General features: G+C 35.5%; 1 protein-coding gene across 2 annotated transcripts in view; it reads right to left on the bottom strand.

Annotated features, from left to right (window-relative positions):
• The window catches only part of Gopc (golgi associated PDZ and coiled-coil motif containing), a 52,967-nt gene that overhangs the window by 18,095 nt on the left and 20,301 nt on the right, over nt 1-14,571 (bottom strand). For both annotated transcript variants that reach the window (XM_020175391.2, XM_020175392.2), the window contains exon 2: nt 1,264-1,428. In XM_020175391.2, coding sequence (XP_020030980.1) covers nt 1,264-1,428 — 165 coding nt within the window. The remainder of the gene's footprint in view (nt 1-1,263; nt 1,429-14,571) is intronic.

Below are 14,571 nucleotides of genomic sequence, written 5' to 3'. Positions count from 1 at the left end.
CCATGTTAATATCAAATATCTCAAAGAAGCAGTTATGATCTGACTTCTATTTCAGTTAAATAAAATACTACTTAGATTCATAGACGTTCAGAATTTAAGAGGACTTAAGGAGAATATAAATATTTACTCAAATACATTCTAATATCAGTACTAGAAATCAAACAAAATTAATTAAAACTAAGTAAACCATCAACACTATTTCATGTCCTGCTTCTTCAAAGCTATATATCTTATTTATTGATCCATATAGTTAACAAAATGTATGGCACATAGTATACAATCAATACATGATGTTAAATTGAAGTGAGACCTAAAAAATGTGCTTTTCTACTTAAAACACCTTATATTAATTAAGAAACTGATGGCTAATTATGGTATTCATATTATGAAACAATATATGGACGTTGCAAAGTGTTCAATGAAGAGAAAATGCTTATAATCTACCAAGACCGAAGGAAACTTGCTCGTACTCAATTTCACTTCCCTTCCCCTTCTTTTTTTTGGTGGGACTGGAGTTTGAACTCAGGACTCTGAGCTTGCAAAGCAGGTATTCTACCACTTGAGCCATACCTCCAGCCCCTTCCCCTTTTTCTTAACAGAACTCTAGTTTTACTGGAGGTGGTGATATGACCAACTAGGAGACTGACATGCAACTACAGACAGGCAATGAAATGATGGCAGAAATTATTAAGGAGGACAAAGTTCTTCAAGAAGGTTAACACAGCTGAGAAGAATGATTTTGTCTTCCCCTAGGTTGCTCCTTCTTCTGCCGGGAATACAAAGAAATTCTGAGGATGGCAACCATGAGCTAAAAATGGCAGAGCACAACAATATTTGTGCTCTATGGATCAACTGGATCCATAGTATCTGTGGAGTTGCCTTTATCGCTCTGGAATGCCTGCCTCAGGGTTCTCTGAGAAAAATAAATACTCTTTAAGAACAATCCCACTGTTACTTGGGTTCTGTTATATGCAACTGAATTTAATCCTAACTGATACAGTAGAACAAAAACTGTGTAGGTTATAGTCACAAATGCCTTAAACATATTTATACAAATACTTATAAATAGAAAAAATTTTCTTCTATCGGGTGGTTATTAATACCACTGATGATCTCTTGGTAATGAGACTGTGGATGAACATGATGACTTTATATTTTCTTAATTTCCCACAATGAGAACATTTAATGTTTTATAATTAAAAATTCATAAAAATTGTCCTCCGCACTCTCCAAAATTCATGCAAGTACATGTAAACTACTTACCAACTTTGCCTTAATGGTACCAGAGTCAACACTTTGACCAGTTTTAGCATGAAGCTGAAGCTGAATAGAGTGCAACTGTAAAAGCTGATCATGCACTTCTTTCTCCAATACAACTTTCTCTGCTTGGGTCTCTGTCAGTTCAGATCTCAGATCCACCAACTGGGCCTTATAAAGCAATAGAAAACATTAAGCATTTTTAATTTCCTTTATTTTGCTTCTAATAATTATTCAAGAATGACAGAGGCTATCTTTGAGATACATACAAAAGTACTAGAAGACTGTAATTTTTCTTTCTTTTTTTTTTTGCAGTGCTGGGGTTTGAACTCAGGGACTACACCTTAAGCCATTCCACTAGCCCTGCTTTGTGTTTGGTTTTTTTCGAGATAGGGTCTCATGAACTATTTGCCCAGGCTGGCATCAAACTGCAATCCTCCTGATCTCTGCCTGAGTAGCTAAGATTACAGGTGTGAGCCACTACTGCCCAGTTTAGAAGACTATTAATTGAATGAGATACCCATCTAAGCTGATGTGAAATATAAGTGAGATATCTGAGTGGTAAGAGAATTCTTCTATGAACAGTATCTTCCAATAACATGGAATGCTACTTCCATTTTACTTTGCTTACTTCAAGTAAGCAAAAAATAAAGTGTTTCACCTTTATGTTCAAAGCTTATGAAAAACACAACTAAGGATGGTTCATCATCCTGTACAGACAATATGTATTATGGTGGTACACACATTAATAGCACATTAGAGGAAAGGCCAATAAACAATGTTCTGTCTTCAAACCAGAGACTATTAGACTAAACCAGCCTACTCACCATCTAGTAAAGTTATTTTAAGAACTAAAGAATCAACTACTGAGACCTGAAGTGAGTTTAAGGATCTGAATTAATTGTGGTTTTCAGTTACAAGTTAGCAGAACAACTCATCAGGACCACTTACCCACTGGAATGGAAGTTTTTTATTTTTGCACAGTTGGCAACACACTGATTTACCGTTGTACACAGGAGTGACTCTTGGGTTTGGTCTTCCCAACTAACCAGTATTAAAGATCAAGACAACACCTTTGTTTCCTATTCAACTTAATATAATTTTATTGAGAACTGAAGGGCCATGAACTATGCTGGTATAAAAAAATTGTAGATTAACACTTTAAAAGTTATACATGACAATTACTTATGTCCTTGAGAAGCTTTCACATCAATTGGAATGATAAATACACATGTGCCAACCAAACAGAAATGTAGCAAATTATAGATATATAACTGGCCCAGTAACAAGGAATTCTAAGCAAAGGATGGCCTCAAGAACAGTAAGGAAAAGATTCATACTCAAAGTAAGAGTAGAAGGGATTTTAAGGAAAATGAAAACATGGACAAAATAGAAGCAATGACAAAATCTAAAGATTAGAAGAAGACTAGCAAAGACACAGGTGGAGAAACACCAGGAGCGTATTAGGCAAATTCTGAGTATGGGGACCAAAAGAATGGAATAGGTCTCTATATCTCACCCGCATCAACAAGTGCCTAGAACATAAAAGATGCTCAGTAAGAACCTGTGAAGATGAAATGGATTCTAATACTAGCTGTGACTCTGAATTAAAATATTCTATCTCCAATCAAGTTTCCTCAGTTTTAAAACAAGAATAATATTCGTAACTTCAATTATTCTCATATAATTACTATTTTATATGAAAGCACTTATAGGATATGAAAATGATACTACAGAGATAAGACTATTTGGATGGATGGCATGCTGACAGACTGGGTAAGATCAGATAGGAAAGCTGAGGCTGGATACAATGAATGGCATTACATAATAAACCAGAACCAACATTTAATCTGTAATTAAAATTACTACATGTTCTTTCAAAGACATTTTTATTTTTATTTCTAATAATGCCTGTATTGAGATATAATTCAATACTATAAAATCCACTCTTTTAAAGTCTACATGTAAGTGGTTTTTAGTATATTCATACAGTTGTACAACCACTGTCACTACATAATTTTGAAACATTTTCTCAATGACATTTTAACAACATATTTGCAGGTAAGAAGGTAAAGGATACTGCAGCCACACCCTACTGTAGCTGTCTAAATGACATGCTAGCACGGTAACTTTGTAAATAGAAATAAAAGCTTTTACAATGCATGCTGAAAACATTGTTAGGAACATAGTGTTGCTTAGCACAGTGGACATCTAGTGGAAAATCAGGTCAAAACTAAAATATTTCAAGTTTAGAGAAAAGTAAAGCCACTGATGGAAACATAATAGGATAGCAGCTTATTTAGACAGGAGGAAGACAGAGGATGAGTTTTAAGTTTCAGACATGCTGATCTCTGTGTAAACCATAATATGATCTAGAAGAACTATACCACCAGAATGTTAGAAATAACAATTAAAAACAAACAAACAAAACAAGTAAAAAGTTGGGACTTGAGTTGGAAGTAGGAGCACAGATGTGAACTAACAGCCTAAGACTAAGTTGTAGGAAGAAGAGAATGTCAAGGACTGCTGCTTGGGAAATAACCAGTCAGAGACGGCCTAAGACATGGAGGAAAAAAGGGGTTAAACCAAGAACCAAACCAAGATATGATATAATAAAAATACTGTGGTACTATATGCTTCTTCTATTCATGTACAAACTTACATCACAGAAGTACATAAATAACATATTAGTGAAAATAAATATACCCATATAACTGCCACCCAGATTAAAAAAAAAAAAAACAAAACCAGGGAAATACTAATATCTCAGGATCCTCTTGTGAACTCCCTTCCACTATCCCCACATTCACCCCCAAAGGAGACCATCAGTGCAATACCCTGACTTCCAATATCAACTACAGTTTTGCCTGTTTTTGAATGTTATACAAATGGAGTCATATAGTGTATATTCATTATGTCTGGCTTTTAATTTCACAAGTATGTTCATAAAATTCATTTATGCTGTACTTCATTTTCATTTTTATGTGGTATTCAATAAATAAATACATCATAATTTATCAATCTCATTCTATTTTTTGATGGACAACTCTGCTGTTCCTACGTTTTGTTTTATTTTTTGGTGGTACTGGGGTTTGAACCCAGGGTCTCACACTTGCTAGGCAGGTGCTCTACCATGTAAGTCACTCTGCAGGCCCTGTTTCCAGTTTTTAACCATTAAAATGGTATGCTACAACATGTCTTTGATACATATTGAATACACTTCTCTTGACTATAATGTATCTAGGAGGGAAACTGCTGGGTTACAGAGTGCCTTGGGAATGGTTCTGAGACCCCTGAAGATACCAAAATTCACAAATGCTCCAGTCTTTAATATCAAATGGCTTAACATTTACATTTAACCTAAACTCATCTCCCTGGACACTTTAAGTTATCTCTAGATTACTTGTAGTTATAATCCAATGAGAATGTTATGGAAACAGTTGTTATATTGTATTGTTTAGGGAATAAAGACCAGGAAAAAAGTATGAGTTTGAGACAAATCATTTTCTGAATATTTTTAATTCATGGTTGATGGAATGTACAGCTATAGAACCCACAGATATAGAGGGCAATTATATGTTAATCCTCAGCAGAAAACCTTGAAAAGTGTTTTAAATGATTTTAAAACTGACATGTCCACCATGTATGAGAATTCTAACAGCTTCACATCCTTGCCTTAACTTGATTGCTAGTCTTTTTAATGTTAGCCATTTTGGTAGGGATGTAATGGCATTCTCTTGTAGTTTTTTTTTTTTTTTTTTTGGAGTGCTTGGGCTTGAACTCAGGGCCTTTACCTTGAGCCACTTCACCAGTACTTTTTTTGTGATGGATCTTTTCAAGACAGGGTCTCATGAACTATTTGCCCACGCTGGCTTCAAACCACGATCTTCCTGATCTGCCTCCTGAGTAGCTAGGATTACAGTCCTGAGCCTGCTCTTGTAGTTTTAATTAATCCTTCCTGATTACTAAGAAAGTCATTCTCCTTAAACAGTTACTGATGATTTGAGTACTGTCGATTGTGAAGTGCCTGTTAAAGTTTCTGGCCTATCTTTCAGAGTTACTGGTTTGTAGGATGTTTCTCTCTCTGCACATATGCATGCATACACACAGAACTGGGCATGAGTTACCTGTATTTTCTCCCATTTCCTTCTTTCCTTCCTCCTTCCCTCCTTACTCTCTCTCCCTTCCACCTTCCCAGTTATAACTGCTGTTTTGAAATCTACCTCCTATATATCCTATCTTGAATACAAACTTTCTTTTCTTTTCAAACTTCAAGTTTCTACCCTCTTAATTGGGATTCTATCTTGGCGCCACTTCTTTAAAACTTACTAGACTCTTACTTTCTCAAAAGCAGCTTTCCTTGGAAATTTCTAAAACTCTCAGATTACACCACAGTCATTTTGAATCTTCCTATGGCCTCTTAGCGTGACCCCAGGGTCTGAGTGTGAGTCTGGAAGCAGTTTTGCTAGCTGTTCTCAGATCAAATTGTGCAAGTTTCCAGTCAAGGTAATGTCCTCTCCCTTTGGGAAGTGTTGATGACCTCCTTGTTTCTGGACTTCCTTTTCTATTCCTTCTGTCACATGAGATCTGTGCAGGTTCCACTATCCCCACCAACCTGTATTCTGGGGTGTGTGACGCTACCTCCTTATCTACTTTGGCTGAAGAGCCTGTCAATTTGTTTTCTTTGTGATTCCAGTTTTTCTGTTTTTACAAAACTTTTTAAAGTTAAAAGTTTATGAACTTGTCTTCATCATGATTTTTCTCAGATCAGAATTCCTCAGCTCACATTTTCATTTTAACAGGAAAGCTATCATATTTGAGCTTAGTGCTATGCAACAGAAATGTAATATAAGCCACGTTAAAATTTAAATTTTTCTAATAGCCACGTTAAAAAAGTAAAAGGACAGCTAGAAGTGTGGCTCAAGTGGTAAAGCGCCTGCCTGGCAAGTGCAAAGTCCTCAGTTCAAACCCCAGTACCGCTGCTAAAAAAAAGCAAAACAAGTAAAAAGAAACAGGTGAAATAAATTTCTGTAAGAGTTCATTTAGCTCAACATATTTAACTAAATATTGAATCAATATAACACTGAGATACTACATTTTTTATACAGAGTCTTCTAAATTCATTATCTGTACAGCACATCTTGATAAGGACCAGGTCATATTTCAGGTACACACAACAGACACACAGACACATCAGGCTAGTAACTCTTACACAGTGAAGCAGGAGTAAGTTCCATTAAGATTTAAGTGCTAAAAAATACTAATAACTGAATCATTATATACAATGAACAGATGAGATAATAAAGCAGAACTTCATTTCCATTATTGTCAACAAGAGTCTATAAGTAACAGGATTTTGCTTTTCACTTTTCAGTACTGGGGACTGAAACCAGGGTTTTCATATGTTAGACAAGCACTCTAATACTGGGCTATATCCCTACCCCTAAGTAATAATTTTTATACAATACCTTTCACAAACGCTCCTAACTGAAAGAAGTTATAAGAGGAAAAACATTAACCTACTTGCACAATGTCTTATAGACTTTCATTGATTAAACAAATTACCCACCAAAGAAAAAATCATAAACACTTAAAGCACACCCTAAAGACTGCTCCTTTTAAATATCAGTAAGCCTAGTCTAGAAAGTTCTTTCTAGTAAAACAAACTACAACAAAAACCTACAGGACTTTCTGGTCTGTGAAACAAAATAATTACAAAAAAATAAATATTTGCATAATATGTGCACTTTAAACACTAAGTAGTTCCTGGTAAAATCAACATATCCAGAAATAGTTTAATATGTGGTCCATTTAATCTATAATAATTCTCACTTCTTTTTCTGTTACATTGACTTTCACTGTGCATTTTTCTTAATGTTTCTTTGTAGCGTTGTCTAATATATTCCTTTATTCCTTATATTTTCTATAAATTGGAAGTTAAATCTAAACTTTATAGGTAAGAACATAGGTACGTTATATGTTTCATCAACAAGCATACATTGTCTGGTGGTCCTACTATATTTTATATTTTAAACTACAAATAACATGATTCAGTAATTCATGAGGAAAACTTCAGCAGTTAAGAAAGAGGCATAAATGATATCTAAAGTGGTGGGTAAACATGCAAATCAGATCTAATTATATTCTAAAAGGACAAGAAAAATAGGGCAGTGTGCAGACCTCTTCAAAGTGGTCTGGATGAAGCAATTCCTTCAGAGACTGCTCAACTTAAAAAATAAAAGAATTCTTTAAAAAGAAGATGTAGGTATTAAAATATGAAGTCCAATTTTATTTTTTGGAACAGGATTATTTCAATTTTACCAATATTTAAGTAACTCTTTTCTTATCTAAGACATAAACATTTTAGCTAAAAAATTAGTCACTGACAAATTTTATGTCAAAATTAGAAAATTCTACATGTTATTTAATGTAATACCAAAGAATTTTAGAAATTTTAGAATTTTATAATGAAAGGAATCTTAAAACATGAAGATTATGATAATGGAATTTAACATTTAGAAATGAAACCTAGTTTTTGAAAAAATAAACAAGATCGACAGACCCCTGGCAAACCTGACTAAAATGAGGAGAGAAAAAACCAAAATTAGTAGAATCAGGAATGCTAAAGGGGAGATAACAACAAACACCATGGAAGTCCAGGAACTCATCAGAGACTACTTTGAGAACCTATATTCAAATAAATACTAAAATCTTAAAGAAATGGACAGATTTCTAGATAAATATGATCATCCAAAACTGAACCAAGAGGAAATTAATCACCTGAATAGATCTAGAACACAAAATGAAATTGAAGCAGCAATCAAGAGTCTCCCCAAAAAGAAAAGTCTAGGACCTCATGGATTCTCTGCTGAATTCTGTCAGACCTTTAAAGAACCGATACCAACCCTCCTTAAACTGTTCCACGAAATAGAAAGGGAAGGAAAATTGCCTAACACATTTTATGAAGCCAGTATTACACTTATCCCAAAACCAGGCAAAGACACCTCCAAAAAGGAGAACTATAGGCCAATCTACTCAATGAACACTGATGCAAAAATCACCAACAAAATAATGACAAACAGAATTCAACAACACATCAAAAAGATCATTCACCACGACCAAGGAGGCTTCATCCCAGGGATGCAGGGGTGGTTCAACATACGAAAATCAATAAACGTAATAAACCACATTAACAGAAGCAAAGACAAAAACCACTTGATCATCTCAATAGATGCAGAAAAACCCTTTGATAAGATCCAACATCATTTTATGATAAAAGCTCTAAGAAAACTAGGAATAGAAGGAAAGTACCTCAACATTATAAAAGCTATGTATGATAAACCTACAGCCAGCATTATACGTAACGGAGAAAAACTGAAACCAATCCTTCTAAAATCAGGAACAAGACAAGGATGCCCACTATCTCCACTCCTATTCAACATAGTACTGGAATTCCTAGCCAGAGCAATTAGGCAAGAAGAAGGAATAAAAGGAATACAAATAGGTAAAGAAACTGTCAAAATATCCCTATTTGCAGATGACACAATCCTATACCTTAAAGACCCAAAAAACTCTACTCAGAAGCTTCTAGACACCATCAATAGCTATAGCAAGGTAGCAGGATATAAAATCAACACAGAAAAATCATTAACATTTCTATACACTAATAATGAACAAACTGAGAAAGAATATACAAAAACAATTCCATTTACAATAGACTCAAAAAAAATCAAATACCTAGGTGTAAACCTAACAAAAGATGTCAATGACCTCTACAAGGAAAACTATAAACTTCTGAAGAGGTTGAGGAAGACTATAGAAAATGGAGAGATCTCCCATGCTCATGGATTGGTAGAATCAACATAGTAAAAATGTCTATACTCCCAAAAGTAATCTACATGTTTAATGCAATTCCCATCAAAATTCCAATGACATTCATTAAAGAGATTGAAAAATCTACCGTTAAATTTATATGGAAACACAAGAGGCCACGAATAGCCAAGGCAATACTCAGTCAAAAGAACAATGCAGGAGGTATCACAATACCTGACTTCAAACTATATTACAAAGCAATAACAACAAAAACAGCATGGTACTGGCACAAAAACAGACATGAAGACCAGTGGAACAGAATAGAGGACCCAGATATGAAGCCACACAACTATAACCAACTTGTCTTTGACAAAGGAGCTAAAAATGTACGATGGAGAAATAGCAGCCTCTTCAACAAAAACTGCTGGGAAAACTGGTTAGCAGTCTGCAAAAAACTGAAACTAGATCCATGTATATTACCCTATACCAAGATTAACTCAAAATGGATCAAGGATCTTAATATCAGACCACAAACTCTAAAGTTGATACAGGAAAGAGTAGGAACTACTCTGGAGTTAATAGGTATAGGTAAGAACTTTCTCAATGAAACCCCAGCAGCACAGCAACTAAGAGATAGCATAGATAAATGGGACCTCATAAAGCTAAAAAGCTTCTGTTCATCAAAAGAAATGGTCTCTAAACTGAAGAGAACACCCACAGAGTGGGAGAAAATATTTGCCAACTATACATTAGACAAAAGACTGATAACCAGAATATATAGGGAACTTAAAAAACTAAATTCTCCCAAAACTAATGAACCAATAAAGAAATGGGCACGTGAACTAAACAGAACTTTCTCAAAAGAAGAAATTCAAATGGCCAAAAAACACAGGAAAAAATGCTCACCATCCCTAGCAATAAAGGAAATGCAAATTAAAACCACACTAAGATTCCACCTCACCCCAGTTAGAATAGCCATCATTAGCAACACCAACAACAACAGGTGTCGGCGAGGATGTGGGGAAAAAGGAACCCTCTTACACTGTTGGTGGGAATGTAGACTAGTACAACCACTCTGGAAAAAAATTTGGAGGCTACTTAAAAAGCTGGATATCGATCTACCATTTGATCCAGCAATACCACTCTTGGGGATATACCCAAAAGACTGTGACACAGGTTACCCCAGAGGCACCTGCACACCCATGTTTATTGCGGCACTATTCACAATAGCCAAGTTATGGAAACAGCCAAGATGCCCCACCACTGACGAATGGATTAAGAAAATGTGGTATCTATACACAATGGAATTTTATGCAGCCATGAAGAAGAACGAAATGTTATCATTTGCTGGTAAATGGATGGAATTGGAGAACATCATTCTGAGTGAGGTTAGCCTGGCCCAAAAGACCAAAAATCGTATGTTCTCCCTCATATGTGGACATTAGATCAAGGGCAAACACAACAAGGGGATTGGACTTTGAGCACATGATAAAAGAGCACACAAGGGAGGGGTGAGGATAGGTAAGACACCTAAAACATTAGCTAGCATTTGTTGCTCTTAACACAGAGAAACTAAAGCAGATACCTTAAAAGCAACTGAGACTAATAGGAAAAGGGGACCAGGAACTAGAGAAAAGGTGAGATCAAAAAGAATTAACCTAGATGGTAACACACCCGCACAGGAAATTAATGTGAGTCAACTCCCTTATCCTTATCTGCTCCTTACCCTTCCTGCTCCTTATCTCAACCAGCAAAACCCTTGTTCCTTCCTATTATTGCTTATACTCTCTCTACTACAAAATTAGAAATAAGGGCAAAATAGTTTCTGCTGGGTATTGAGGAGGTTGGGGGGGAGAGGGAGGGGTCGGAGTGGGTGGTAAGGGAGGGGGTGGGGGCTGGGGGGAGAAATGACCCAAGCCTTGTATGCACATATGAATAAAAAAAAAAAAAAAGAAATGAAACCTAGGCCCATCAAGGCTGCTTACTTTCTAGGACTACCCAGTTGATCAGTGGCAAAACAGCACTTGAATACAATTGTTCTAACTCCCACAGCTGGGGAGTGTAAGTATTATGAAGCAAGTAGCCATAAGGAATGATTTGTTTCTATAGCTACGGTACATATGTTTAACTTAATGACAATATTCATACTACTACAAACTTCACACTACAAAGTAAGTATGAATCTACCATATGGCAGGCATACATCCTTCACATGTTATCTTTAATTCTTATCATATTCCTCAACTTAAAAAAAAAAGGTTAAGGAAACTGGAAGTCAGAATTTAATCAGATCACTCATCTAAACAACAGACTTGAAAACAGTATGACCATTAAAAAAAAAAAAGGCCTAAGCATCTTTCACCTCATTGTCTTATCTATGCCACACTTTTAACCACTGAAGAGAAAGTTAAAGACTGCTTTCAGTCCTTAGCCTTATTTTAAAGAAAAAGCACAGTTTAAGATATTAAATACAGATTTTATTTGATAGACAGTATTTTCAATACATGTTTATGAATGTTCATTTACAAAAAAAAATAAAATAAAACTGATCATCAAGACATTTTCCCCTAGAATTCATTTAAGATCCTGGCCTTCACAGTAAGGTTTTTTTTCTTTTTCTTTTTCTTTTTGGCACTACTGGAGTTTGAACTCAGGGCTTCATGCTTGCTCTGCAAGTGCTCTACTACTTGAGCCACAACCAGGCCAAAGCACAGGTAAGATTTTCTAAGGCAGTAATTCTCAAAATTGATCCCTGAATCACCAGTATCAGCTGGAATTGGAGTCAGGAGACATGGAAATTCAAGGCCAATGTGATGAAGCTTCTCCCACTACTTCCAACCTGCCTCATGTTTTTTTTTTTCTAGTAGTTGCACAGTTCATATATTTTAAATCTTTAATCCATTGAGTTGATTTCTGTATATGGTGAGAGATAGAGTCTAATTTCATTCATTCGCATATGGACACCATATTTTCCCAGCACTATTTGTTGAAGAGGCTGTCCTTTCTCCATTTTGTGTGTTTGCCACCTTTGTCAAAAATCAGTTTGCTGTAAATAACCTCTCCCCACCATATAACCACAATATACTATTAACATTTTTATTTCAGTGGTGGTACTAGGACTTGAACTCAGGGCCTCATATTTGCTAGATAGGCACTCTACCACTTGAGCCACTGCACCAGCCCCTTTTTGTGTTGGTTATTTTTGAGATAGGGTCTCACGAACTATTTACCTATGTTGGCTTTGAATTGTGATCCTCCTGAACTCTTGCCTCCTGAGTAGCTAGGATTATAGGTGTGAGCCACCAGTGCCTGGCTAAAAACTTAAAAAAAAAAAAAGAGAAAGAAAAAATCAGCTCACTATAGATGTATGCATTTATTTCTAGGCTTTCTATTCTGCACCATTGGTCTATGTGTCTATTTTTATAGCAGTACCATGCATGTTGGTTATGGAAGCTTCGCAGTATATTGTGAAGTTAAGTAGTGTGATGTTTTCAGCTTTGTTCTTTTTGTTTTCAAAACTGCTGTGCTAAGCTGGGCACTGGTGGCTCACATCTGTAATCCTAACTACTTGGGAGGCTAAAATTGGGAGGATCTCAGCTCCAGGCCAGCGCTGGGCAAACTTAAATAGTTCGTGAGATCCCATCTCTAAAAAAACCAGAGCAATGTGAACTAGAAGTGTGGCTCAAGTGGTAGAGTGCCTGTTTTACAAGTGTGAAGCCCAAGGTTCAAATCCCAGTCCCACCAAAAAAAAAAAGACTGCTTTGCTATTTAGAGTCTTCTGTGGTTCTATATAAATTTTAGGAGTTTCTATTTTTTGTGAATACTCTTATTGGCATATTGGTAGGAAATGCACTGAATTTATAGACAGCTTTGGGTAGTGTGGACATTTTAGTAATATTAATTCTTCCATTTTAAGGACAAGTAATATTTGTCCATTTTCTAGGCCTTCTTCAATTTCTTTTTATCAATGTTTTATAGTTTTGGAAAATCTCAAAGATTGCAGATATAGGCAAATGGGATTAAACTAAAAAGCTTCTGCACAGCAAAGGAAACAACTAAGCAAAAAGACAACCTAAGAATGGAGGAATGTATTTGACAACTATACATCTGGTTGGGAGTTAACACTAAAACACCTAAGGAACCCACACAACAGCAACACAGAACCAAATAACTTAAATAAAAAGAAGACCTGAATAGACAGCTCTCAAAGTCAATATACAAATGGCCAATATGAAAAAATACGTAACATCAGTGATCATCAGAGGAATAATATCACCTCATTCTAGGTAGAATAGCAACTACAAAAAAAAAAAAAGGTAGTCATTGGCAAGGATGTGGAGAAAAAGAATCCAAATCAATACAGTCATTTGTAGAAAATAAAGTTTCCTCAAAAACCTAAAAGTATAATTACCAGCAATCCTACAACTAGGTATATATCCAAAAGAAACTAAATAAGTACATTGAAGAGCTATCTGCACTCCTGTTTATTGTAGCACTATTCACAATAGCCAAGATAAAGAATCAACCTAGATGCCCATTGATGGAAGAGAAAGAAAATGTGGTATAGATGCACAATGGAATACAATTCAACCATAAAAAAGAATGATGTCATGTGAAGCAACATGAATGAACCTCGAGGGCATTATTTTAAGTGAAATAAACCTGGTACAGAAAGAAAAATATTGTGTGAGCTTACTCATATGTGGCATGTAAAAAAGTCATTTTCAGCCAATTGTTGGGGGCTCACATCTGTAATCAGGAGAGGCACAGATCAGCTTTGATGTATGAAGTCAGCAGGGAAAAACAGTCTGTAAGATCTCAAAAACAAAAAAACCTCAAACCAACCACCCCCCCCCCCCGGAAAAAAAGGAAAGGGATGGTGGAATAGCTCAAGTGGCAGAGTGCCTGTCTAGAAAGGATGAGGCTGAGTTAAAACCCCAGTACTGTCCCCCTCTCCTCCTGCCAAAAAAAGTAATTTTCATAGAAGTAGAGAGCACAGTAGTGGTTATCAGAGGTGGGGTCTGGGTAGGGTGTATGAAGAAAGATAAGTTAATGGGTGCAAAGTTACAGTTACATAAAAGGAACAAATTCTAGGTATAATGCACAAAGTAAATATGAAGTATTACCAGAAATAGGAAAGAGCAATAATCATTTTACCTAAATAACATTATTGGATTATCATCAACATTCACTTAATGAGGTTATTACGATTTTACTTCTCAACATATAGCATCCAAACTTTTCTATCAAGACAATTCCTTTTAATATAATACTAAATTTCTGGATTTAACTCTGTAGCACCAAAACTACAGTCACTATTTTATTCAGTTTCCTATTATTCTATTTTGTCTAGACTTAAATCCTCTACCAATACAATCTTCTAAAAATACACAACAGCTGCACTTTTTTCTTTCCAAACAAAAATAAGATTTTATTTCTAAAGTGTCTTACAAATAAAAATGCTAATTACTTTGTCTTCATCACCCCTTTAAAAACCTAGTA

This window comes from Castor canadensis, chromosome 1 (assembly GCF_047511655.1).
Source record: "Castor canadensis chromosome 1, mCasCan1.hap1v2, whole genome shotgun sequence".
Lineage (NCBI taxonomy): Eukaryota > Metazoa > Chordata > Mammalia > Rodentia > Castoridae > Castor > Castor canadensis.
The sequence above is the reverse complement of the archived record's forward strand: the minus strand, read 5'-3'. Positions and strand labels throughout refer to the sequence as shown.